This window comes from Musa acuminata, chromosome BXJ2-7 (assembly GCF_036884655.1).
Source record: "Musa acuminata AAA Group cultivar baxijiao chromosome BXJ2-7, Cavendish_Baxijiao_AAA, whole genome shotgun sequence".
NCBI classification, from domain to species: domain Eukaryota; kingdom Viridiplantae; phylum Streptophyta; class Magnoliopsida; order Zingiberales; family Musaceae; genus Musa; species Musa acuminata.
The window spans coordinates 7,932,688-7,956,389 of record NC_088344.1 but is presented as its reverse complement, the minus strand read 5'-3'; the positions used below and the strand labels follow the sequence as shown (position 1 = coordinate 7,956,389).

The following is a 23,702-nucleotide window of genomic DNA, read 5'->3' as shown; positions in this document are numbered from 1 at the left end:
CAAGACCACCTTTCGCTCCCGTTTCCCGCTTCGTTTGCTTCGTTTGGGCGCGACTTCAGTTACGTTGCTCTCTTAGTAGACCAATCACGGCCGTTGGCTAATCATCTGACGTCTTACGTTGCTGACGGTGCTATGATGTATGGTGGCTCCCCACCGATTGACTCGTATCCAGTGTTCCCACGACCCTTCAATCAGAACGGAAGCGCCTCGCTGCCTCCTCCATTTCCGCTATTTACTTCCGCGAAGCGGCATTAATTACTCACACTGCCATTCTTCTCCTCGAGTCCATAAATAGCCCTGCTTCCCGTCTCTCTTCGGCCCCATCCCCCACACTCGAGAGCGCTAGCGAGCGAGATAATGGCGTTGGCCTCCTTTGTCTCCGTCGCCCTCCTGGCTCTTCTGGCGCCGGTGACTGCGCGCATTCCCGGTTTGTACGCCGGCGGCCAGTGGCAGAATGCCCACGCCACCTTCTATGGCGGCAGCGACGCATCCGGGACCATGGGTAAGCCGCATTCCTCTATTAGCTATTGATCTGTGGCGTTGAGCATCGAGAAAACTTGAAGCCGATGAGATCTGCTTGCTGTGGTTGGTGATTGTGCAGGAGGGGCGTGTGGGTATGGGAACCTGTACAGCCAGGGGTACGGGGTGCAGACGGCGGCTTTGAGCACGGCGCTGTTCAACGAGGGGCAGAGCTGCGGGGCGTGCTTCGAGATCAAGTGCGCGGGCGATCCGCAGTGGTGCCACGGCGGGAGCCCCTCCATCTTCATCACAGCCACCAACTTCTGCCCGCCCAACTACGCGCTCCCCTCGGACGATGGCGGGTGGTGCAACCCGCCCCGCCCTCACTTCGACCTCTCCATGCCCATGTTCCTCAAGATCGCCGAGTACCGCGCCGGCATCGTGCCCGTCTCGTACCGAAGGTACCACCCGCCCGCCCCTGCCCTCGTAGATCGGCATCATCAGGATCTTCGCATGACATGTGTTTGCTGATATGTCTGGGACCGCAGGGTGCCGTGCAGGAGGTCGGGAGGGATCCGGTTCACCATAAATGGGTTCGAGTACTTCAACCTGGTGCTGATCACCAACGTGGCCGGCGCCGGCGACATCGTGCGCGCCAGCGTGAAGGGGTCTCGCACTGGTTGGATGCCCATGTCCCGCAACTGGGGCCAGAACTGGCAGTCAAACGCCGACCTCGTCGGCCAGTCCCTCTCCTTCCGTCTCACCGGCAGCGACCGCCGCACCTCCACCTCCTGGAACATCGTCCCCTCCAACTGGCAGTTCGGCCAGACCTTCGAGGGCAAGAACTTCCGGACCTGACAACCCATTCCCGCGAGAACTTCTCCACTAGTAATAGTAGTAGTATGTGTTAGTAGTGATGTCTGTGTGATTCGCGCCAAGCTTTTTGAATTCGGCGGTGCGACAATGGCAGTAGATATATGCTCCTTGGAATTCGTGAAAGCAAAAGCAGGGTAGAGAGAGAAGAGGTGTTTGTGATGTGCCTTTTGACCGTAGGGGAGCGGGGTGGAAGAGTAGGGGACGGTGCTGTTCTCCAGGTAGTGGGAAGAGAAAGAGAGAGTACAGAGTATGTAGTATGCGGTAGCAGAGGCTGAAGTGGCTGCAGACGGACAAAGAAAGTGATGTAGCCCGCAGTTGCTGATATTGATATATCTGAATTGTCTCATACTGAGAGACTTCACGATGTTTGTGATGTGACTCCTTTAATCTGATGATCACCCTTTGAAGCTTCTAAATACATAAATGCATTAATTTTGATGATCATAAATGATCAAATTTAATACTAAGACAGTGATTTAAAAAATGTTTGGTGCTTGTTCGAAAAAAACGAGACACAAAAATATAAAAATATATAATATAATTAATAAATATATTATTTAAAATTTTAAATAAAAATATATTATTAAATTAAAAAATTTAAGATATAAAATTATGTCACGTTAATAAAAAGTTTCAAAATTCAAATATTGTTAAAAGTATATTGTATAATGTTAATAGTATACAGAAGGAGAAGAAGGAAGAGGGTGCTGAAAAAAGAGGAAGCGGCAGCAAGAGTTAAAATATAAGGAGGCAGCGGAAGCGAGAGTGTAAGGAGGTAACGACAGCAGGAGTAGGAGTGTCAGGAGGCAGCGAGAGCGAAAGCGGCGAGCGACGACAGCGACAACTGTAGTGGCAGCGATGAGCGGTGACAACGGTAGCGGTTGCGAGCAGCGACAACGGTGAGCAACGGTAGTGGCGAGCGGTGACAATGACAACGGTTGTGAGTAGCGACAGCGGCGAGCAGCGGGAGCGGAGCGACAACAAGTAGGGTTAGGGTTGAGCAGCGACAGCTGATATCGATTTTAGTTGGTTCGATTGAACTAACTAACCATCGGAGATCGAACCAGACTTAAAATCCTGGTTCGATCGCCTGGTTTAACCCAAGCGCTCACCCGAAGCACCCAACGTCTAGGCTTGGGCGAGCGCCCAGGCGATGCCTCTTTGAAGCGCGTCGTTTGGAAGTGAAGCGAGGCGCTCGAGCCTCGTCTCGCCTCGCCCGAGCACCTAGGTGAGTGCCCGAGCACCTTTTGAAATTACTGTACTAACAATTGAATAATCCAATTATAAATCACCATCGAGTGCGTCCTTAGCATTGAAAAAATTAGCTCGAAGGACCAACATATGATGATTTCAATAAATAAATTTGACACTAATAATAAGTAATTCAATCATAAATGTTTGTCGATTATAATGGAATGATAGGAAACTTGAGTGACTATGATCCAAATCCTAATGCACGGTTTGAATTCCTCTTAGTGTATGATGAGCTGCAATAGCCACCACGGTCACACACGAAGTACCTCAGGAGACAGTCATATATATGCTCTCAAGTGGCCCGTGGTGTAAACACGAGTCATAGTGGACCACTAGGGATAGTGGCTTCTGCCCCCCTGCAGTGTTCTCCTTTGCTTGCTCCGCTTAGGTTTTTGTCTATGGCAGCAACACATCATGAGAGGCTCAGCATGAGTCACTAGCATTTCATCTATGTCTCACCTCATTAATTCAAGACACCTAAGTCACTAGCCTAAAATATTAAAAGCCCAAGTAATAATTTCTCTATTTAAACTTGATGCTATCGTCAAGTACGATTTCAAAATTAAACTTGGGTATGTTATATGTGACATCTAATCCAATAAAAATTGAGACCAAACTGGAGTGCTATTGATTGGTCGTACCACTAATCTATTATAAGGCCTAATGCTAATAAGAGCAATAATACCAATTCCGATCCTCAAATATTTCCATTAATAATGACTCACGGGTCACCTTTGTCTCGCCTCATACTCTCTCTGTAGTATCTATGGTTAATATTGCAACAATTGCATTGCATGCGCACGGAAGATTCCATGGCATCCAATGATGATCACAAGAACTCGGTCGTTTATTCATGGAGAGGTTTCCAACACGATTTGCTCTAATACGAGAGCAAATTTAATGGAGGAGTCGATTTGAGATACACAGACAATAAATATCTGCAATCTTATTCTCATCTACCCTTCATTTCGCATTCAATGGTCGTACTCAAACACTACCCTCCTTAATGATATCGGTTTCTGTTTCTCCATATCTTTATCCCTTTCCTAATCAACCATGTGTGCACTGCGAGAGCCGCGCGCAGCGGGAGAGTCCACCGGGAGAGAGAAGGAGGAGGTGGGTCACAAAGGAGAGCTGGAGTACGGGTCGGAGAGAAACCCGCAGTGGATCTTTCTGTGGCTCAAAGGAAATGGCGGGGGAGGCGGTGGGTGGCAGCATGCACGGGAGAGAGGGACGTAACGAGTCACTGACATGTGCACGGAGATAGAGATGACAGGAAGAAGGAGGTGGAGTAGAGATGGCCTCGTCTCTCCGTGTGCCGCGAAACGCGGAGCACAGTCCCCCCAACGCCTTCCTCCCCCCGCGCAGTACTGCCGCGTGCTCTCCTCCGCCACCGTCCTGCTCCACTCCTCCCGAGACAGCCGGCCCCGCCACCACCTCCTCGTCAACCCCACCCACATATCTCTCTCTCTCTCTCTAATCATGGCCTTGGCTGGGAAGGGTAGATAAAGCGGAAGTTCCCGCTCGTACCGGGGCGGACGAGACGTCAGTGTCGCCTAAAACCACTCCATGACTCGCTCGCTCACTCCTCGCCCCACCCAAGCTTCGTGCGTCGGTCGCCCTACAGTCCAAAACCCTAAGCAGCACGGAAGGTTGGGAAGAGACGGGTTAACGACGAGGAGAGAGAGCCACACAGTATCGGTAGCAAGCGCGAGTATAGTCACAGAGGGAGATTGGTGTTTGTACGAGAGTTGAGAAGAAGGAAAAGTGACGCCTTTGTACGATGCTACTGTTAAGATTTAATGCTCCCACTGCAGAGAAAGAGACGAGCGCCAGCCCTTCCTCGTCCTCTCTCCCGTGAAGTTACATCTCTCTGTCTCTCTCTCTCTCTTTCTAAATCTTCTTTTTCCTTTGATGACGGAACGAAAGATCATCGAAGGTAGCAATCTGTAGGGAGGAATAGCTCAGCTGTGTTTGGAGCACACAACCAGGATTCCTTGGCTTGTCACCGAAGAAGTCCTCAAATCTTGTACGTTCTAATATGAACCGAGCCAACATGTGCTGGTTCTCATCGCCGATTGCATTGTGCGTGCTGAGGGTCGAATACTGTTAGAGAGCAGATGAAGAAGGACGAAGAGGAGGAAAAGACCAAAAAGATAGGGGTGGGTAGGTGGTGTTGGGAGGTAGGAAGAGCTAAAAGTTAACTGCGACCTCCTCTCTCTCATTTGGCTCTTTCCCCACCCCCCACCCCCTCTATCTCTCTCTCTTTCTCTCGTTACTCGCTTGTGGTATCAGGAAAAGACGTGACGGAAATCCTTTTCCTTTGTCATTTCTGTCTCACTCAACTCACTGGTCTTTCTACTTCCCCTTCTCTTGTCTCTTCTTGTTTCATTCAGCTACACCGCGCTCCTTTTGTCGTCACCAAATCCCTTCCGTCTCCTCAACTCTCTGCGCTCTGTGTAGTCCACGGCTCTGGTGGCCATGGTGGGTTCCACTGAACGAAGAGACAGAAAATGCTGGACTCTGTCTTGATCGACACAGTGGAGCAAAGGCAAAGGGAAAGAAACAAAGGGATTCCCTGTCATTTTGTCGTGCCTCCCATCTCTCTCTCTCTCTCTCTCTCTCTCTCTCTCTCTCTTTTTACCATTCTCGTCCCCTCTCCTTTACGTGCTGTGCTGTGGGTCACACGGGTAGGTACGAGATTTGACAAGATTGATGGTAGGGATCCTTTGAGAACAGGGTCCTGCTCCCGCACCAGGTTGGTAATCCCTTTCTTCACCTCCGCCTCTGCCTTCTACTTATACTCTCTCTTCACCTCCCTCCCTTGCTCTCTCTCTCTCTCTCTCTCTCTCTCTCTCTCTCTTCACCAAGTGTCATGTTTCAATATGTATCTGCCCTTGAGCTGTCTTGCTTGGGTTTGAACAGCAGGACACACTCCGCACCGAAGCTCGGACGGAGGGCGCCGTAAGTCTTCGTTCTTCTGTTCTACACATCTCAGTGCCTTCCTGAGGCCTGATGCCATGCTTTTCTATTGACCTATTTGCTTAAAAGCATGTTCCTGAGGTTTCTCCTTTATAGTTCATGACCATTCTTTGCTTGGTCTTCATCTCCAAAAAAAAAAGTAGTTCTGTAGATGTGGATTTCTCTATTTCTAACAAGGCAAAGATTCTAACAATATTGAAAAGCAATAAGGATGCATACCTCTGGAAATGTAGAACTAAAAAAGACAATAGAAAGGGGCAGCGTAGTAGAAATAAACACAGATAATATGACATAGTAGACTCTGAACTGAAAATTTAGAGGGCAGTGGAAGTCCTTACCAGAGCCATTCCAGATGGAGAGAAGTTGTCTTTTCCATGTTTGTTGCAATCACACCACAGCATGAACGAGTGGCTAGCTGGTACTGATTGTCTTTCACATCTCAAGGACCTGCACAGATTGCAAAAGAATTTGAAGTAGCTTCGGATCTGTTCATGTACCATCTCATCTTCTACGGTTTTGACACACTAAGACTTACTCTTCCTTGTGTTTCATGTCAATTACGCCATGCCCATTGTGTGCATTTGTTGTTCGCCTTGTAGTACAAGAAGTGATGTTTCTTTGATGCCACTCGGGGATCAAACACGCTGCTGGTCTGATATCCCACCTTTGTTTCGAACCTTTAGATTTTGATTGTTTTGGTTCGCTGAACTTACGCATTCCGACAGCTGACTTAAATGCATCCATATGCGGTTCCTAATTCTTGTGGTCCATCATCTTCTTAAATCTGCCTTCTCCAAAACTTACCCGAGATTTTTAGGCACTGTTGATTGCAGATCGGTATGAGGTGTCTTGTGAGATGGAGACTGGCTTCTGCCGATGAAGGAGAGGCAGCGGTGGAGGTCTGAGGAGGACGCCGTCTTGTGTGCGTACGTGAAGCAGTATGGGCCGCGGGAGTGGCACCTGGTGTCCCAGCGCATGAACGTGCCCCTGCTCAGGGACGCCAAATCTTGCTTGGAGAGGTGGAAGAATTACCTCAGGCCGGGAGTTAAGAAGGGGCCGCTCACCGAGGAGGAGCAGCGCCTCGTGATCGGGCTACAGGCCAAGTACGGCAACAAGTGGAAGAAGATCGCCGCTGAGGTCCCAGGCCGCACCGCCAAAAGGCTCGGCAAGTGGTGGGAGGTCTTCAAGGAGAAGCAGCAGAGGGTGGTGCAGCGAGAGATTAGCAAGTCCGTGGTAAGCTCCACCGATCCGGGTAAGTACGACCGCATCCTCGAGAGCTTCGCGGAAAAGCTAGTGAAAGAGCAGCTGATGGCTGCGCCATTACTTCCCCCATGGCTTTCTTCCAACACCAACGGCGCCCACCGGCCGCCGCCATCTCCCTCCGTGGCTCTTACTCTCTCGCCTTCCGCTGCGCCCCCTGCCCGCATGCCCTGGACGCAAGCAGAGCGAGCCGTGGAGAACGGTCCGGGTTTTGTACCTGGGTTCGCCGTGGTGGATGGCCGCGTCGTTGCCGACCTGGTCGAGTGCTGCAAAGAACTGGAGGAAGGGCATCGGGCGTGGGCGGCGCACAAGAAAGAAGCGGCCTGGAGGCTGAAGAGGGTCGAGCTGCAGCTGGAGGCGGAGAAAGCCTGCAAGAGGAGGGAGATGATGGAGGAGATCGAGGCCAAGATCAGGGCGCTCAGGGAGGAGCAGCGGGCGGCGCTAGAACGAATCGAAGCGGAGTACAGGGAGCAGATTGCCGGACTGAGGAGGGAGGCGGAAGCGAAGGAGCACAAGTTGACAGAGCAATGGGCGACGAAGCATTTAAGCCTGAGCAAGTTTCTGGAGCAGTTCGGGTGTCGCCAGTGGCCGTCGGTGGAGATGAACGAGCGCTGAGGAGGGCAGTAGGGGTTGGGGCTGCTCTGTTTCTGCATCATTGTCGCTGCGTTACCATCCAACGTCTGTAGCTTTTTTCCTCAGATTTCCTTGTTCTTGAATCGTAGCAGTCAGTGAATCGTGTAGAGTCACTCTGTTTGATGTCTATTATAATTTTCATTTATCGAGCATCTGAACACTTAGACACTCCTAACAAACTTTCAAAATGGATAGGGCCAGTAGTGGGCCATTTCCATCCTTATCACGTCATAGTTCATGTGGCATAGAAGGTGAAATAGATGCAAGAGGAAGGGAAACAGACCTTGGGTATTTGGAGCAGCAGCTTACCCTCAGATTCCAAAGGTCCGTCAGTCTTCCAGTTTGCCATGGCACTACAAAGCAAACACAAGCAACTGAATAGAGAGACCAATTAAGCGTTCCATCTGCAAGCGAAGATTGAATACGATAATAGCATATACCTTGATGAAGCTTCCGGTGCAGTAGCATACCATGATGAATACGATAGTAGCATACCATGATGTAAATGAACGACATAGCAAACAACAGAGTATAAAGGTCAAGGAGACGATGATTGAGGAGAATCCTACTTGGAAGTAGACGTGAAGGCCGAGTGAAGACATGATGAGCTTTTATTCCACTGCAGGTTTCTAAAACCATTTCTCTCATCTTAAGGGGGTTTGTTTATGTACAATTATGCCGTTTTGGATGCTTGAACATCTTCCATGTAAGTTGGACATCTTTTGTGCAAAATAGCATATTTCTGCAAAATTAGGACATCATCTGTACATTTCAAATGAGAAACCAACGCAGACTTGCATGACCACTGGGTATCCGTGGAGATTACCAATCCGCCAAATGTTTACTCAGATTTTCAATTTTGGATCTGCAGCACATCTCAAGTCTTTAACCTGCTAGATCCAAGTAAGAATCATACCTGTCAACAAACAGGAGCAAAAAAAACAAGTTAGTAGGTCATAATTGGCAAATAATCAGTTCATAATTGTCGGATAGCAAGAATCTTTCAAAAGAGAAAAAAAAAGGGGCAGATAAGTAGGTAGTTATAGTATATTTAAAAATTCAAAGGGAAATCCTTCAGTATGGTATCGTATATAAGTACAAAACTAAAAATTGAGTACTAAATAAGTTAGTTCGGTCCATGTTAGATATCTAAAGGGAACTTGTATCAACCAAAATATGCACCGTTTAGAACAAATCAAGGTTACAAAAGATACTTACATCTTGTGTATGAGGTGGTCATGGCCATCTTAATGTTTTTTTAGTTCTTGGCACTTTACGATCCAATTGGAGGCTCAGTTAATTTCCTCTCCTGTATGCTCGGAAGGATGGTATTGGAACTATGGTAACTGCTGTCTGTAGGCAAGTTCAGGTGTTCAATATTACCATCACAATCATTTTCCTTGAATGTAAAATCAAGCTGCTTCTCCACTGATTTGACGATTGCAGACCTTTTGGACCTCAACCTGTACGCGGGAGAAACATTAAAGCTCTTTCCATTGTATAATATGGTTCCACTGTCACAAGGACTAGAACTGAATTTTGAAGAATCGGTTGCCTCTGAGTTATCTCCACTCTTTCCTTCTACAGTAGTACCAGAAGTGTCCAGAATTTTTAACCTATCTGGCTGTGACGAACTACTATCAGAAGCAAACATCGTTTCTGCTTCCCTCTTTGTCCTCCTGAAAATAGAGGGAGTATTGGAGAAACTTCTAGCTGCACTTTTTAATACAGATTCAACACTTTGAATTGAATTCCTCCCGGTCACAGAGGGAGGAGTCAGATAACTATTTGGTGAAGTAACAATCGCTGAGCAGTATGATTGTTGGATGGAATCATGTGTGGTTAATAGAGTAGAAGCTGCAGAAAGGCAAACATCTTCTAGTTGGAATGGCTTGTAAAAGAGAGAACCAAAAACAGGAGGAGTTTCCAACTTCGATTTTGTTGGTTGAAAGGTATCATTCAGCTGATCATTCTCACCGGAGTTGCTACACTCTGCCAACTCTGTTTCTGGATCAGATCTAGTGCAGATATCAGATGTCGAGGTATGCTTGCTGCATCCAGTATCTGGATCATTAATTCCCCTTACAGTCAAATTTGTTAAAGCTTCTGTCTTAGAGTCTTGAACTGTTGACAATGCCAACCAATTATTTTGGTCTTCCAATTGACATGGTTCAGCAGGCAAACCAGAATCAAAGGAACAAACTGATCCAGAAAAAGCTCTGGTAATTGTATCTGATCCTTCGCTCAAACTAAGAAGTGAATGTCTACCATCTAGGTTGGTTATTGCCTCTGAATCATCAAGCATCTCAGGTTTTGGAAACAGTGGAAGCTTCCCAGAAGCCATGAAGAAATCTAACTTTTTCTTTAAGGAACTATTCCAGTGATTTTTTATCGAGTTGTCAGTCCTAGCCACAGAAAGAGATTTAGAAAATCATACCAAAATGATGAGTGCTAGCAAATGAAGAAAGCCAGAAATTGACGAGTATCTACCAAAAATAAAGTCAGTTAATACTAGTTATAAAAATGTTAAATACATTCACTTACATTATATAATGTCCAGACTTATAAATAAGTATGTCCATAGAAAACAGCAGATAAGTGCTCATAGTAAAGAGCATAACAAAGACAAGATAACCTTACCACCAAAAATTGAGTGGATGAAATCCAAAAAGATAATTCACAATAGGAGTCGCATTACAGAAAGTAATCAGTTAAGCCCCATAAAATTTTGCAAGAAGCTACAAGCCTAGATATGCATGTTTTACACATGCTCAGGTTTTCCTTTTCTATGATTAAGAAGTTAAACCATTAGAAGACTTCCAGAAAATACAACTGACTAACATGACTGACGAGAGTCAATACCTTCCAGGTAAGACCTTTGCAATTTCTGCCCATTTATTTCCATGTACACAATGGGCATTCATGAGCACAAGTTCCTCCTCTACGGTCCATGCATCTTTCTTTATTGTAGGATCCAAATGATTATGCCACCTATAAAGTTAAAAAATTGCTCCTTCAAATGAATTTTAAACCATAAGTTCATTAAGATATCATTAAACTGTAAAAATTACAGATTTAAGTTGTCACTTACAGCCTATAGAAGTTACATGAAGTAGGTACTTGGAATCAAAACATGGATGCCAGATTAGTTTTCTCATTTAGGACAATGAAAAATCTAGTCATATTAAAAAAAAAATACAATGTTGACGTAACAAGATATTGGTGCTCGCTAGGTGTCGAGTCCATAGATTAGTTTTAAACCATAGAAATGAGGTTCTTTGGTGAATTTAGAAGTTTAACAGGAAATATAGAAAAGAAAAGAGTTAATCAACCACCAAACCAGAAATTCAAGTAAAAGTTCATATTCACTTTTCATGGGAACAAACATCAGCAAATCACTAGAAGCCAAGTGTATTATACCTTCGAAGGATGACCTATTAATATCATAATACAGCTTCTTGAGTACAAGATGCTCCAAAATTGATTTTCATTAACTAAAGATCATTTCCTTACTAAAGAAGTTATGACTGCAATAGTGTGCGAAATATTGACCGGTATTTTCTGAGAGACCATGGAGTCATGGAAATCCCTTATGTCCAGTATGTGCAAATGGGGTTGACTGACATCCTTGGAGTATTTAGGAGTAAAATTGTTGTTTCTTATTCTATAGTGGCAAATGGGAAAAAATTATTTATATTAGGAAAAGAAGAACAAAAAGAGGTCATTCTTTCAAACTATAAATTTCTTCTATTAGCATTTTCTCATTATCACCAAGATAGAAGATTGATAAGAATAAATTTACATTATTTTTGGCCAAAGTAGCTATTTGGAAAGCTCAAGTTCACCTAATTTCCTAATTTGTCATTTATTTTATGCAAACAACTTTAAACATTTATAGAAAAAATTCCCCTTAGAGGTAAAACTTTAGACATAAAAAAGAACTATGAAACTAATTTCTCAAAACAAAATGTAATTACAATGAATAAATTTCTCAAAACAAATTCCATTATATAAATTTCTCTTCTTGACATTGAGTTAAGTAGTTGCAAAGCAGATGATCTGAATTCACCTCTCTCGGCATTGCTTCCCAATTCGACCAGGAAGAGATTTTGCAATTATAGACCATTTTGTTGCCCCGTACTTTGCTACAAGACTGATGATCTTCTCATCCTCCTATAATTAAAATGGGAAATAAGATCGTGTCTTGAAGTATTAATTCTCTAAAGCTACACCATACTAAGAAAAGAAGCAAGCATCAAACCTCGGGCATCCATGGACCTTTAATAAGTTCAGGATTGAGAACCTTTTGCCACCGATGAAGACATTGTACTTCAGTTCTATGTGGAAAAAATTCAGCTGCACAGACAGAGAATAACATATAGCATCAAGTATTGGAGAATGTTTGTAGTAACTTCTTATAAAAAAGTTGCAGTGTTATTCAGGATCCTAAAGCTTTATATATTTAAAACCTTTGAAGTGAAAAGACTTTTGCAACAACTGTAACATAAACCAATAACTCATAGCTCCATGCAAGATGATCTAACACAAAAGTACAAAGAGATGCCTGGGCAAGACAAATCTCATTATGTTTTAGTAGATGCAAAAAAAATAATATCAAGGAGATAGTTGGAACATATAATATATCCTGTCCCTAATAAAAAAGCTATAATTTAGTTTTATGAAGCATTTTAACCAACTAGGCCTTAGCCTAGTGGTTGGTTCTCCTCCTATTGAAGCGGTTTCAGATTTAAATCTTTGTAACAGTGGCAACTGAGAAGCTGACACCAGAACCCAGGTAATCCAAACAGTGGGGAAATAACACTTCTGTTGTTCTCAAGTTCTTTTGAAAGATTTTGTTGGCAGGATGTACTAGTGAGACTGCCAAAGTTCTCATATAATGGACAAAAACTTGGGATTTTGATTCTAGAATCCACACAATCTGAACATACACTGATTTATGCTGGGATCACCTTCTATCATCATACCTGCAAACTTAGAGACCCTTAAAACCTCCTTGGTCTCCGTATGGCATTGTATAAAATTAACAGTTTATGCACCAAAGATCATCATGGATATAACTACAGGTACACTCACTAGATGTTAATTTTCCTTTTCTTTTTTCATTGAAGTAGCACCAACCTGTTATTAGATTCAAGACTGGAAATTTGCTTCATAATCAAATTGCATGCATGTCTCTCTGGTACTGTCTATGACTGAAGCATAAGAAGCATAAATATGATCTCAGTGCAAAAGGCCTCTTTATCAACTAGTTGTACTAGAGCAGTCATGAATCTTACCCTTCATACTATAAATGAGAAAACTATTGACCTTCTTAGATCGACAGCAACACTTAGCTGAGCAGAATTTCCAGTGAATAACACTAAACAAGAGCCACTACAAACAGAAGTATCACCTGAAATATTCGAAGATACTACAAGACAGTTAATATTCACAAACCCTTTTATCAGTTTGCAATCAATTAAAACTTGGTATGTCAGGACCGTACCAAATTAATAAGTTGTCAAAATCATAATTGGACCAATAATGAAAGCCTTGCTTCAAGATAATTTTGAAGCATACTCCCTAATATACCAGTACCATATTGGTATGATCATTTATCAAAACTAATATCTGAGAGAGATTTAAATCCTGTCATGAACTAGCTCTAGTTGCTCATACAAATTACTATAAATCTAAATTTGCATTTTTTAGAATGTTTAAGAAACCTTCTTATACAGTTCTTTTCCATGCAAAGTTTCAATAAAGCTTCAAGCATAAACATGTAATGCTTGTGATGCTCACAAAAAAATATTCTCTCACCCCAAAGACATGCAAGTGTCTATACTCCCTCTATACCTAGATGCTTCCAAATTTTGATGCGTTACCTATTCATGTCTACTATAAAATCAAAAGGTACTAACCACTTAGTAACAAGACCAATTTGCTAAGTGAACTGTAGTTAAACTTCATGCTCCAGATTATCTTATCAAAAACCTCACTCTTGAAAACTCTAAGAACTTTCTCCAATTGCTAAAGATATCATTCATTATATGTACATACATATAGACATATAAAGGTTGACTCAAGGACACATGGCTCCTGTGGAGGGCCAATGTACGCATCCTTAGCTACTAGCAGAAAAGTTGTTTCGATGACTGCAACCTTACCCTGACACCAAAGCTCGCTATCATGATGTGCAAATCATGGTTCGCCTTATCGGTTCGTACTGGTACCAATCAACTATCAGTATGGTACATATCAAGCCGCACCGAGCCATATTGAGCACACTGACACAGTACATGGGGGCGTACCAATGTATCACCCATACTGGTCCCCTATTGGACCAGTACATACCACCTATATCGAGCGGTACGTTATGTTATGACGAACCTTGGTGCAAATATACATATTGCATAGATTTGCAAACTACATTTGTAAAGAAGAAGACAAATGGGACTAAAGGAGACTATCTTGGTCTATGGATCATAATGAATAAGCAGTAGCATGAGATCACTATACCTATTTTCTTCCAACATCTTCCTTTGTAAGCTTCAACAGCTTTCCTTAGTGTCTCATCCTATGCCATGTAAAAAAGAAAAACTAAACATAAGTAGCATGAAAAAAATGAGAGCATTCATTCAGATGATCGTTAAATTACTTATAATACCAAGATACCTAGATGTAAGTTAAAATGTCTAGTATGCCTAATACAAATTCAAGCACTACAACAGTATTTAATAGAATCCTCTGCTTCTTAGGAAAACTTCTGCGGTTTCAGAAATCAAGGACTTGCTCCCTTGAGCTAATTAATTTTTGGTCAGATTTTCTTCCAGCTTTCCAAATAGAAAAGATACTATAAAAAATCATTCCTAAAAAATTAAACATTATTGTATCAAAGTGAAAAAAAATAATGTTACTAGGACTTCAGCTTCCGCACAAGCAGAAAAACTTACCAAAGTTTTTGCTTATATTACAAGAAACAACTTGGAGATGAAATGGCACTAGATCCTTTTTTATTTCCAGAGTTCTTATATTCTTGCATCATAATATTGCATTCACAACAATAAATGATATGTGACTCAAATAATTCATTAGCAAATTATTATTCCTCTTTGTATACCCTTTTATCATTTTAGCCTCCATGCCTAATCAGACAAATATGTGTCTGAATGTTGTCAACATGTCGTTATCCATGAGAGACTGGTCAAACACGGTACCAGGAAATAGTTATTGGGTTGAGACCTCATCAGGTCGCAATACCCATCTGGGTTTGAGAGACAACAAATTTGCAAGTCCAAGTCAGATAATAATTCAAAGATATTTATTGAAATTCTGGATAGCTTGTGGTTCTTAATGAACCCAAATACGATAGAAGCCGAGAACAATGAAAAGCCACTTACCTCTTGTGGTGTCCAACCACCCTTAGCTCGCCTTATAGGACCACTAGTTCTCCTAGATATAAGATAAAGACCAACAAAGACAAAAGGAAGTCCATATAAATTAGTTTTCTAAAGAGAACACATAATTAGTAAAAGAAAGGGCACAGCCATACATCTTGAAGCTTAAATATCAAAATGAGACAAATACCAAAAAAATATTGCCATTTCTAACAAAAGAAGCAGTACATGAAACAAAAAAAATAACTTATAAGAAAAGCAAAATCAATGCTTGCATAACAACTCAGTGTACTTGGGCACTGAAAAAGTAGTTATTGCCTATTTAAGCTTCATCTTTTGTACCCCTTTCCCAAAAACATAAAACGTTCATTATGTATGAAATAACCTCCAAGAATTTATACAACAATCCAAGGCATACAGTTTCGAATAATACCGTCAGGTACGGGTGGTACATACCGGTCCGTCAGCTGACCAGTACACGGACCGCCCATTACTAGACGGTATATATATATATATATATATATATTAAAGGTGACGTCGCGTCGCCTTTTATAAATATATTTTATATATAAAAATGAGGCGACGTCGCCGAATTATATATATATATATCGGTATACCGCTCGGTATACTGTATCGTACCGTACCAAGCGAATGTCGAAACGTCGGTACGGTACGATATTTCAAACCTTGCAACAATCTATGATTAAAGCTTTTGTTTGTCTAGTAGCTTTTTCATTTGTAGATTCTTTAAGCAAAATGCTTAAACGAACTATGGAAAATCACCATTAAATGCACCCAGCTAGAATAGTTAAGGACTCAAATCCTAGGAATTCGATAAACTCTGTAGAGTATATAACACTGATATCCAGGTCCCATCATGTAGGTCCTCACGAACCAATACCAAAACAAAGAAGGATATGCCAAATTCTGATTAGTCAATGTACAAAGTACAAACTAACCAAAAAGAAATCACCAACGCAGCTACATTACGAAGACCAATCGCTACATGCATACACATGTAATTAATATCAATGTTTTTGGACTGTCAAATTTGCCTTATGTGTGCACTAAAAGACCACAGAACTTTTATTCCCCAATTTCTTGATGTCAACAGAAAAGTGATAGTTTTACATTTTGCAGAAAGAGTGGAGGTCTTTCCACACTTTTACATGTACCTAGCAACTGAGTACATGAGTCTAGATATATATATATATATATATAACTAGATTTTAAAATATATGACCTAACTTTTTTATATTTTTATCTATACTAATTTGTAAAAAAAAATTTATATGTTAAAAATATATTAATACCATTTCAAAACTAAAGTTATTTCTGAGATTTTTTTCTTTTTTTTTCCCTTTTTTATTTCTCTTCTCTTCTATTTGTCTCCTTACCTGTATCGTATTTTATCCTCTCCCCTTCTAATTTATTCTTTGTTTTCTTTTTCTCTTCTCCTCCACTAGCTTTTCTCATCATCATATGGCTGAGATACTGTTAGTTTTGCACATAATAGGACTGCTTTGTTAAAGGATCTAAGTTGTAATGTGTGAAAAACAAGCTATAATATGACAACTATTTGGGCTAGCTACATGGATCCTTTAACACCACCAAATTTTGTTTAGGGCATGGTTTGACCTTTTAGATACTGAATCAAGAACCCATATGGGTTCTGTATGTGCAGGAATACCATCACACAGTATGCCAGCATGTGGTATGTAACGTGTTTTAAGATTTGAGTACATGCAGTGTTGGGAGACACATACTGAATCCATGTGGCGAAGCTGACATACCATCGGACTAATACGAACCACCCGATATTTAGAGATCAGATCAAAACATGGAACCATGGTTTAGAGCAACCTCATAATTTTGCATGAATTAGCACTGAATCCCACGTGACAGGGGCAGGAGTTGCTTTCAAAATATCTCTCTCTAGGTACATGTAAAACTTTACCCCAAGAGGTCCTACTGCAAACTATAATCTAGAAACCTATACATGAAGTGCACTTTCCCTCTCTTGCACCCTCATGCAAGCAATTGAAACAGCACAACAGTAACACATCATCTTCTCTGCCTCATGATTTTTCCCTCATCTTATTTTTCTTAGTGCTACCATTCTCTCTCTCTCAAATTCTTCTTCTCCAACGACTGATGATCCAAAATCTGAGAGAATTGGTTGGTTCTAACCTGAAATCAACAAGTCCAACCTCGGTCATAACCAGTCCAACCAGGCTGCATACTCATATACCACATCAGAATCATATTGTGTTATAGCAACATGGGTATACTGAGGTAAAGTGCCGGGCCCAAGCACCATGGATACAAAGAGTAATACTAGATGGTCTTGAGTTCAAGAAAATTACCATAATTTTATAGAGAGAGTCAGCCATGAAAAGATTGCTATCAAGTTTTGTATCCAACTCTTGTAATTTTCAACTTCTGTATTCCCATTTAGAGTTCAAAAGAAATCATCAGTCATAAATCTGCTTCTATTGTTTGAGAGAATGATTCGGTCCTCAACAAAGGAAAGCTTGTGTATCATTAGGTTGCCTAAAAGATACATCATATGTACTGTGATACCATACAAAAAGAAGCACCAAAGCAAGTCTTGGCAACATCTATTATTATCTCATAAAGGCTTTCTCCAACATTTTTCGTGATCCCGCCCAACAGAGTAATTTACCTATTTACTTGATGAACCTGAACCACTGATCCAAAGCTCCTTAAGTCTAGGTTAATCTTCTTAAGTCCAAATTGATGTGGTACATTCAATCTAGTCCTATAAATCAACTCAATTGTCTCTCACATCCGTTAAACTGGAATGTCACAATCTTCCCTATTTAAGACTTGTCATCCTCGGTAAGACCCAAACATAACTCCAAATCATCCTAATACACTGAATGTATAGTCCAACTTAGTGATGGCTCCACAACGTGGTGTACCTCCAATCTCACCCACCCACAAGTAGTTCTTTTCCACTTGGGCCCCTCACCATAAGCAATAATAGAATGCTCTAATACTATTAGTCATGATCCAACTGGAGATCTCGATAAGTCTGAACCATTGGTCTATTATACTTCAGTCTTAAGTTAATGGTGATGCACCCACTTTGGCCCTAAAAACCAACTCAATTATTCTTCCACGTTCAAGATGGAGCTAAACTAGGGTATCATAATATTATACAAAAGAAGGCTTTCTAACAAGAGAATCTAAAAAGATGCACTAGTAGAAGGTTGAACATTATGTTCACCTTAAGATGTCCTTAGACAAAGTGGAACTAATTAAATGTCTGAAAGATTCATGTCACAGGAGATCAAGCCAGTTTCTGTTAATCAATATAGTCGATGAATTAATCATCTCATTAACCACATTAATTCTACAAAAGACTACATGAGATTTATTTTTCTTGAGTTATCTGAAATTCGTAAAAAATATATGCAAAAAGAGTAAAAGAACTAAACTTAACAAACCTTCTCACATATTGAAGCAATTGAACACAAAAAACAATTTAGCTACTGTTCCCATTAGCTCAAAAACCAATCAGTCGACTTAGATAATCAATCAAAATTCAATGGAGAACGTAGCATCCGTATTTAAACATCACTACCCTAAGCATCCGAATCCAAAATTAACACACAAAGCAATACCTCCCCGATGGTGAAGGCGCTGGCCTGCTACAAACAGCAGGTGACATCCTAGTCATTCCATAACTACCCTCGGACAGGGATGAGCTCGAGGCTGCCGCAGATTGTTTGTTCTCCACACAACTTTGCTCAATCTTCATTCCAAAGAAACCCCTATGACCTACAAATCACATCAAAACACGACATCAAAAGCAATTCAAACGGCCGAACCCAAGTAACAATAGATTTTCCCAATCCGAAACCAGCAGCAACAGCGGCAATCGACTCAAAGACTAGGGTTAGAGACCAACAAAGAAGAGAACAAGACCAAGTATGATCGACAAAACTCCAGAAAAGCATCGATCCAAAGCGGTTCCAAGAGGAATTCATGAACAGAGATCTCTCAATCAGCGACGCAGAAGATTAAGAAGGACCGCAGAATCGAGTACCTCCAGGGGATGAGGAGCGGAGAGGGCGGAAGGGGAGCTCGAGATCTGATTCGAAACCCTCGAATCGAAAGAAGCTGGCGGGACTCCCCAAGACGGGCAGGTCGTTCGAAAGGAAACCTCGCCCGTTGAAGCAGAAGGTCAGAGAGAGAGAGAAGGGGGGTGAAATAAAATAATACTATATACGAAGGGAGAAAGGGAAGCGATGAGTCTGGTGACGGCGCCGTGATGAGGGCGTTAGCGTTTGGGCAACAATGGCAGGTCTGGCGGCACCGGTCACTGACGGTGAGTGTCTTTACCGTTAGCTAGAGCCAAGTTTGAACCTCGAACGGTCCCATTCACTTCGCTTTTTGGTGTTGGGTCGGTTGCGGACCGTCGGATTTGGTGCGAGGATGCTGATTCAACGACTTGTTGTTTTCCGCGTTTTTGGGGATCCGTTAAAACCGACCCTGTAGGATAATACGGGTCGGGCCACCGACGTGATACGGATGGAGGCTCGACCCGGCTTAGATCCGACCCGAATCGCGGACGTCGTACGGATTAGACCTGGCTTAGAGCGGACCGGAATCGTTGCCTAAAAACAAAATTCGCGCCCACCGTGGGGCTCGAACCCACGACCACAAGGTTAAGAGCCTTGCGCTCTACCGACTGAGCTAGACGGGCGATGTTAATCAACTAAAACTTAATTATATATATTATAATATTATTAGCACTCATAAATCATTCAATTATAATATGGTACATGAAGCATGCTTGAACAGGATAAACCAGCAAACTCGAGGACAATCTCATCGATCAGGTCTTCCAACAACAAATCTTCCAGGTCCAGAGCTACGTACTCGGTATCATGTTGAAGGTTCATCCAGCCGTCGTTCCTCGTGAAGTCTCGAGCTACGGTACTCTCCACTGTTTGATCCAGCAGCAGTTGATAGCTGAGGTGCTTGCTGATGACTGCCCACACCTCTTCAAGCACTCGGTGACCCACCGGCAATGGCCGGATCTGGCAGTCGGCGTGCAGAACCCAGGGGCAGTAAGCGAACGAGGTGTCGTATGTTTCCAGCAACACTTCGTTGATGAGATCGAACAGGAGCATGTGCTTGAGCGTGATGTTTGGTTCAGCTGCAGCAGTCTCGAGATCATCCAGTGAGTCTTCGAAGAGTGATGGGTCGACGGGCTGGTCCGGCAAGTGCCATTCTCCAAAGGCCTCTTCGCTGCTGAAGCCAGACATCATGAGTATGTTCCTCACGTATTCGAACTCAGCCTCCTCCCCTTCGTGCACTTGGATGTGGAAAGAGCTGAATTCACTGAACTTTGTTTGAGTTGGTGTCTCCTCAATCTGCTGCTGTTCTAAATTTTCCATAGTAAGAGAGGCATCGATGCCAAAATCAGCTTCTGCAATGGTCATCAACTCCGACTCCTCAGTCTCGCTCTGTGGAGTTTCCCCTGTTGGACTTGTAGTATCCTCATGAACCTTCGAGTCTGTGACCAAGATCTTGCTGCCGTCCAGGGAGTTAAAACTATCTTCGTCTACTATGGACTGTTCTTGTTCATCAATTGGCACCGACGGTTCTTCGGTTTCAACAGGTATCCCACTAACATCTTCCTCCATGAAATGTTCTACCAGCTTCTCTGGTTCAATGCTTTGTTCATTGGAGGTAAGAGCAGCTACTGAATCCAGCTGACTAGTGTCACAGGTTTTCACAGTTGTACTACGAGCCACAGCTCTTGAAGTTGGTCGCACCAGTAACTGAGAATTAGAGACTTCATTCCTGAGATCTTTGCTCGCAGAACCCGTAGGAAGTTCTGGAAGCGAAAATATCCTTTTCAATAGTTTTGGTGTCTTCTGCCTCAGTGAATCTGTATCTTCTTTAATCATCATTGACATGTCAGGAGACCTCTTAGATTCTGTGCTCGAAACAGATTCTAGCAACTGCGAGTACCTGCCCAAGGATTCTGTGAGAGAGGAAGACTTCCTGATACTTCGAAGCGTCTGCTTGTTGCTTGAAGAAAGAAGTCCAATCTTCTTAGCTCTCGAGATGCTCTTGCCTAGTCTACGATGCCAGAGACCCTCGGCTTCTTTCTTCACATTTTCTGAGACTTTCTCGCCATAAGGAATCTTGTGAAGGATGCTATCCATGGAGATCCTTTGGTGTTCCTTCTTGTTCTCCTTGATGATGTACTTTATCTTCTGCTTAAGGACCTTAAATCGTGTCGAAACATTTCCAACATTCTTCGTGTTCTTTGTTTCTGCAAAACCAAGTTCAGCGCGGTCTAAAGCTTCAGATTCTGCTTTAAGCATGTTAGCAGCATCTGGATGAGCCATTGATTCCATGGAATGTGCACCATCCTCGACGGCATTACAAGTCGAAGATGGTGCATCTATAGATCCATTTTCTTCCTGTTTATCATCAAGGCTTAGTGGTCTGTTTCTATGAGACCATCCTGCAGCAGGAAATGAACCAGACTTGGTCAGTTTCATGGCTGAAATCGAAGCTGCTTGTTCTTGCGTGTAATCGGTGAAAATAAAGGTAGGATCCTGCAGAAACTTCAGGAACAGTTCCTTGTTCTCGCTGAACAACTGCATCATCTCCATGAACTCTTTGGATTTATAGAGTGCAGCATCTCTCCCTAAGTCATTTGGTATGGAGTCTCTTGCTATATTTAACTTCTTGTCAACGAGCTGGTGGCGACTCGCCCAATTCACGTGACTCTTGCTTCTGCCAAATCGAGATTGCTTCTCAATAGCACCTGTCTCGCTTGTCATTGGCAAAGGTGGCACAGCTTCGTTGCTAGAAGAGCACTCAGTCTCATCTGAGGTAAGCTCAGTTGCAAAGTTCTCATTTTGAGGAGTAAGTTCATCAGGAGAGACATAGTCATCGCTTTCCAAGTGATGAATGGAGAGGGTGCGCTGCATCTGTGATGACGAGGGGGAAGTGTTTTGCTTCTTATCCTTCTCCCTGGACCTCCTTCTGGAGATCAAGCTTTTCATAAGAGCATTAGGGGAGCTTCTGCCTCCAGAATTCTCTTTGTTTTTGGTCTGAAAACCAATCGAAGTGGCATGTCATGCAACGTTCAGGAAATCTGGAAGAAGCAGAAACTTGAAAAGCAAGGTAAGAATTTACAAGCAAGTCTTCATCTTTATCCAAAGAGTTCTGATCGTCGCCAACTGAAGCACTGTTCTGTTTCTTCTTTGGAGATTTGACCCCTGCAGGAAGAATGCCATGACTAAACATGTAGCCCGACAGCAGAAATACCAAAGAGCAGTTGAACTACCATGCAATTACATGTACAAACAGATATAAGAACTACAGACATTTTCTTTTGGAGGTTTAAAGTGTATTGTGCTGATTTCTGCCGCAGGTTCTAATTCTGGAGTAATTAATTTGTAGATGTCTTTTATGGACAATGGAACCAAGCATATCATATTAGCATGGAATCCATATACTTCTTTTATGGATTTCAACGTAGAAATGAACCATTAAGGATCGAACCAAATCGAACTAGAAAATAGTTCGGTTTCATTAACATAAGGTAGTCCGAACCGGAATCAGTTCGGACCGATCTAATTGAACTGATTTAAAGCATATTAATCAGGTTTGGTTAACTAGTTGATCGATTTTTAATTTTAAATAATTTAAAAAATATATATTTTCAATTGAATCGATCGACTCAGTGAAATGGTTCAGCTCAAGTGAATCAAACCAGAATCTTTGTTCAATTGTGTGAACATTCTCAAAAAATTTATTTCACAATTGTCATCCTAAACATTCTCGACAACAACTGAATACCCAATCAAATACAGAATCTTCATTTTATATTAGTAAAGATTAAAACAAGAAAAAAAAGATAACATAAACAAATATGCTCATTTATAGTATGCCTTTAAAGTCTTTAGACCAATTTGAATCGATTAAGGATTGAAGGGAATGAACTCGGTTATATTGATATTTTTAAATTAAAATCTTCAATCCAAACCTATTAATCGAATCGAAGAAGATAATATCGAATTGAAACTATCTATAGCATTTGGATTTAGGTTTAGTTTTTCGGTTCGATTTTTTATTCAATGTCTCGTCCGAAACAAAAATCAAAACAAACAAACAAACATCAACGGGCTACGGAAAAGAAAACCACTTACTCGCGGAGCTGCTTCTTCGATACGCCAAGGTTTTCCGTATGCGAAGACGCTGGTGCAGATCGAGGAAATGGAGGAGGCTCTGCATGCATCCTGGGTGATCATTTTCATGCCGCAGGGCGTCGGCCATTTTGGGGGCGTCAACAGACGAATAGCATGCGACCTCCGATCCGCTCGACGCCGCGCGACGGCAGGAGAACCAGATCCGACCGCGAATGGCTGGGTCTCAATCCGTCAATCAAAGCCATGTAGATGGAGCTGCGTCTGTAGAAACAAGAACAACAACTCGGGGGGTGGTGGGATGATCGAAACCAGAGCTAAAAGAAAACAGAGGAGGGAAGAGAGAAGCAATTGAATCGAATGGGAGGAAGGGGATGAGATGCGTACAAGTGTTGGGTAACGATCGGGGACGAGGCCGAGAGGTGGGAGAAGCGATCGCCCCTCCGCTCCATTTCCGGTATTCTTCTTCCCTCCTCTCCTCTCCTTTTTACCGTTTTTTACGCCCCTAACGGCGAACCGTCAAGAAAAATAATTTAAAACGATATTATAACTCCGAGAAATGATTTACTTAAAAGTCTTTTCTATGTCTAAATTCATCAATAATTAATTGTTTTTCCCAAGAAGAGGTGTAAAA

The 23,702-nt window shown here is 42.4% G+C and overlaps 4 protein-coding genes and 1 non-coding gene across 10 annotated transcripts; 2 read left to right on the top strand and 3 right to left on the bottom strand.

Moving 5' to 3' along the window:
* Positions 1-260: 260 nt before the first annotated feature.
* On the top strand, positions 261-1,699 carry LOC135616986 (expansin-A4-like). Its single transcript, XM_065116780.1, has 3 exons — positions 261-502; positions 602-920; positions 1,008-1,699. The coding sequence occupies exons 1-3, from the start codon at positions 358-360 to the stop codon at positions 1,315-1,317; spliced, it is 774 nt and encodes a 257-aa protein (XP_064972852.1). The 5' UTR covers positions 261-357; the 3' UTR covers positions 1,318-1,699.
* A 3,521-nt stretch (positions 1,700-5,220) lies between these two features.
* Positions 5,221-7,632, top strand: LOC135616985 (transcription factor AS1-like). Of its 2 annotated transcripts, none has more exons than XM_065116779.1 (2): positions 5,221-5,553; positions 6,389-7,632. In XM_065116779.1, the coding sequence occupies exon 2, from the start codon at positions 6,448-6,450 to the stop codon at positions 7,444-7,446; it is 999 nt and encodes a 332-aa protein (XP_064972851.1). In that variant the 5' UTR covers positions 5,221-5,553; positions 6,389-6,447; the 3' UTR covers positions 7,447-7,632. The 2 variants fall into 2 exon arrangements, with proteins under 2 accessions (XP_064972851.1, XP_064972850.1); XM_065116778.1 differs by having other exon boundaries at positions 5,223-5,553; positions 6,405-7,632.
* Positions 6,256-19,103, bottom strand: LOC103991331 (transcription factor MYB3R-3). 5 transcript variants are annotated; one of them, XM_018829292.2, is made up of 11 exons: positions 18,937-19,103; positions 18,512-18,668; positions 14,865-14,916; positions 13,984-14,041; positions 11,726-11,820; positions 11,534-11,637; positions 10,327-10,455; positions 8,683-9,869; positions 8,291-8,380; positions 7,905-8,206; positions 6,256-7,817 (listed from the first exon to the last, which is right to left on the bottom strand). In XM_018829292.2, exons 2-8 carry the CDS (start codon positions 18,646-18,648, stop codon positions 8,738-8,740), a joined length of 1,707 nt encoding a protein of 568 aa, XP_018684837.2. In that variant the 5' UTR covers positions 18,649-18,668; positions 18,937-19,103; the 3' UTR covers positions 6,256-7,817; positions 7,905-8,206; positions 8,291-8,380; positions 8,683-8,737. The 5 variants fall into 5 exon arrangements, with proteins under 5 accessions (XP_018684837.2, XP_064972848.1, XP_018684836.2 ...); XM_065116776.1 differs by having other exon boundaries at positions 7,905-8,380; XM_018829291.2 differs by having other exon boundaries at positions 8,034-8,380.
* A 420-nt stretch (positions 19,104-19,523) lies between these two features.
* On the bottom strand, positions 19,524-19,596 carry TRNAK-CUU (transfer RNA lysine (anticodon CUU)). The gene has a single exon. It is a non-coding gene; the product is annotated as a tRNA-Lys (tRNA).
* A 50-nt stretch (positions 19,597-19,646) lies between these two features.
* On the bottom strand, positions 19,647-23,564 carry LOC135616309 (uncharacterized). Its single transcript, XM_065115505.1, has 4 exons — positions 23,456-23,564; positions 23,072-23,332; positions 22,056-22,138; positions 19,647-21,970 (listed from the first exon to the last, which is right to left on the bottom strand). The coding sequence occupies exons 2-4, from the start codon at positions 23,196-23,198 to the stop codon at positions 19,658-19,660; spliced, it is 2,523 nt and encodes an 840-aa protein (XP_064971577.1). The 5' UTR covers positions 23,199-23,332; positions 23,456-23,564; the 3' UTR covers positions 19,647-19,657.
* Positions 23,565-23,702: the final 138 nt, after the last annotated feature.

Excerpts from the sequence above, each read along its gene's own strand:
- LOC135616986 (XM_065116780.1), top strand. The coding sequence starts at position 358 with ATGGCGTTGGCCTCCTTTGTCTCCGTCGCCCTCCTGGCTCTTCTGGCG. Across the intron at positions 503-601 it reads CGACGCATCCGGGACCATGG|GAGGGGCGTGTGGGTATGGG; the intron begins GTAAGCCGCATT and ends GTGATTGTGCAG. Across the intron at positions 921-1,007 it reads GTGCCCGTCTCGTACCGAAG|GGTGCCGTGCAGGAGGTCGG; the intron begins GTACCACCCGCC and ends CTGGGACCGCAG.
- LOC135616985 (XM_065116779.1), top strand. The coding sequence starts at position 6,448 with ATGAAGGAGAGGCAGCGGTGGAGGTCTGAGGAGGACGCCGTCTTGTGT.
- LOC103991331 (XM_065116776.1), bottom strand. The coding sequence starts at position 18,648 with ATGAAGATTGAGCAAAGTTGTGTGGAGAACAAACAATCTGCGGCAGCC. Across the intron at positions 14,042-14,864 it reads GTGGTTGGACACCACAAGAG|GATGAGACACTAAGGAAAGC; the intron begins GTAAGTGGCTTT and ends TACATGGCATAG. Across the intron at positions 9,870-10,326 it reads GCAAAGGTCTTACCTGGAAG|GACTGACAACTCGATAAAAA; the intron begins GTATTGACTCTC and ends TTCTGTGGCTAG.
- LOC135616309 (XM_065115505.1), bottom strand. The coding sequence starts at position 23,198 with ATGGCCGACGCCCTGCGGCATGAAAATGATCACCCAGGATGCATGCAG. Across the intron at positions 22,139-23,071 it reads TCGAAGAAGCAGCTCCGCGA|GGGTCAAATCTCCAAAGAAG; the intron begins GTAAGTGGTTTT and ends TTCTTCCTGCAG. Across the intron at positions 21,971-22,055 it reads ATAAAGATGAAGACTTGCTT|ACCAAAAACAAAGAGAATTC; the intron begins GTAAATTCTTAC and ends ATTGGTTTTCAG.